General features: G+C 39.2%; 1 protein-coding gene across 1 annotated transcript in view; it reads left to right on the forward strand.

Annotated features, from left to right (window-relative positions):
* Positions 1-253: 253 nt before the first annotated feature.
* LOC109468477 (ras and EF-hand domain-containing protein homolog) overlaps positions 254-1,050 on the forward strand; it is a 2,647-nt gene continuing 1,850 nt past the window's right edge. Inside the window, exon 1 of the mRNA XM_019766721.1 lies at positions 254-422. Within this exon, the coding sequence (XP_019622280.1) occupies positions 254-422 (169 nt within the window). The remainder of the gene's footprint in view (positions 423-1,050) is intronic.

Here is a 1,050-nt window from a genome sequence, read left to right on the forward strand (position 1 = left end):
TGTTGTGCAATAAAGCTATTTATTACTATGGCTTCACCACACATATTGTGTTCTCTCATGTGTTTTCAGCCAAATGACCTGAAAGTTGACAGGGGGATAGAGTGGGCAAATACCCCCAGTCGTGTTTTTTTTCTTCATTTTTTGGATACAGGCTTTTACATTTTTTTTTTTGTTTTGTTTTTAGCGAATGTCTGTCGTTCTAGTTTCCTTATCATCTCTTGTATTCCGCTGGGTGTACCGACCATTTATATGGATGTCCTATGACCCTGTTTTTTTTTCTGTGAATCAGTTTGTAAGAATGAGCAGTCCGAGAGAGCGCATGTACAAAGTGGTGATGGTGGGAGACTCGGTAGTGGGGAAAACCAGCTTCATCCTCAGGGTCTGTAGAGACGAATTTAAACCAAACCTCAACCCGACAATAGGTAAGACAATTATTTACATGGATCGCACCCTTAGCTTACAAACCCTTCCCAAAGAAAATAGATAGAAGGAGTTACTGTATTAAAAAAATGCTATAAAATTGCAACATGATGTAATTCAACACTAGTTACCATGGGGAAAGACGTCAGGTTCAGGTCATTGACCTTATTTGTTTGAAGAAGAAATCAGATGCATGCGAGCTCTGAATGTTAATCTACCATGCATGTTCACAAAACCAATGGATACACAGGGTTCTTCTTCACTATTTATGTTTTACTCTGTTTCCTCATCTTCGTCTTTCTCTTCTACAAACAGATAAGGTCAATGACCTGACCCAGACGTCTGTCACCATGGTAACTAGTGTTGAGTTACATCATGTTTTAATTTTATAGCAGGAGGGATTTAGACTCATGTCACCATGTATGAATGTGTTTGAGTAAGAATTTACAGAGCAGACCATATTGGAAGGTAAACATTATGCATTTGCTTTGCAATTTCTAGTTGGCTAGTGACCCTATCCCCCTTCCAATCTAGTATCTGTTGCTCATAATTTGAAGTGAGCCCTGTTATCATTCTAAAACCTCCTCCAGGTGTGGACTCACAAGTTAAGACATTTGACGTGGACGGAGA

The sequence above is a fragment of the Branchiostoma belcheri genome, unplaced genomic scaffold (genome assembly GCF_001625305.1).
Source record: "Branchiostoma belcheri isolate BF01 breed outbred unplaced genomic scaffold, Haploidv18h27 scaffold2, whole genome shotgun sequence".
Taxonomy (NCBI): domain Eukaryota; kingdom Metazoa; phylum Chordata; class Leptocardii; order Amphioxiformes; family Branchiostomatidae; genus Branchiostoma; species Branchiostoma belcheri.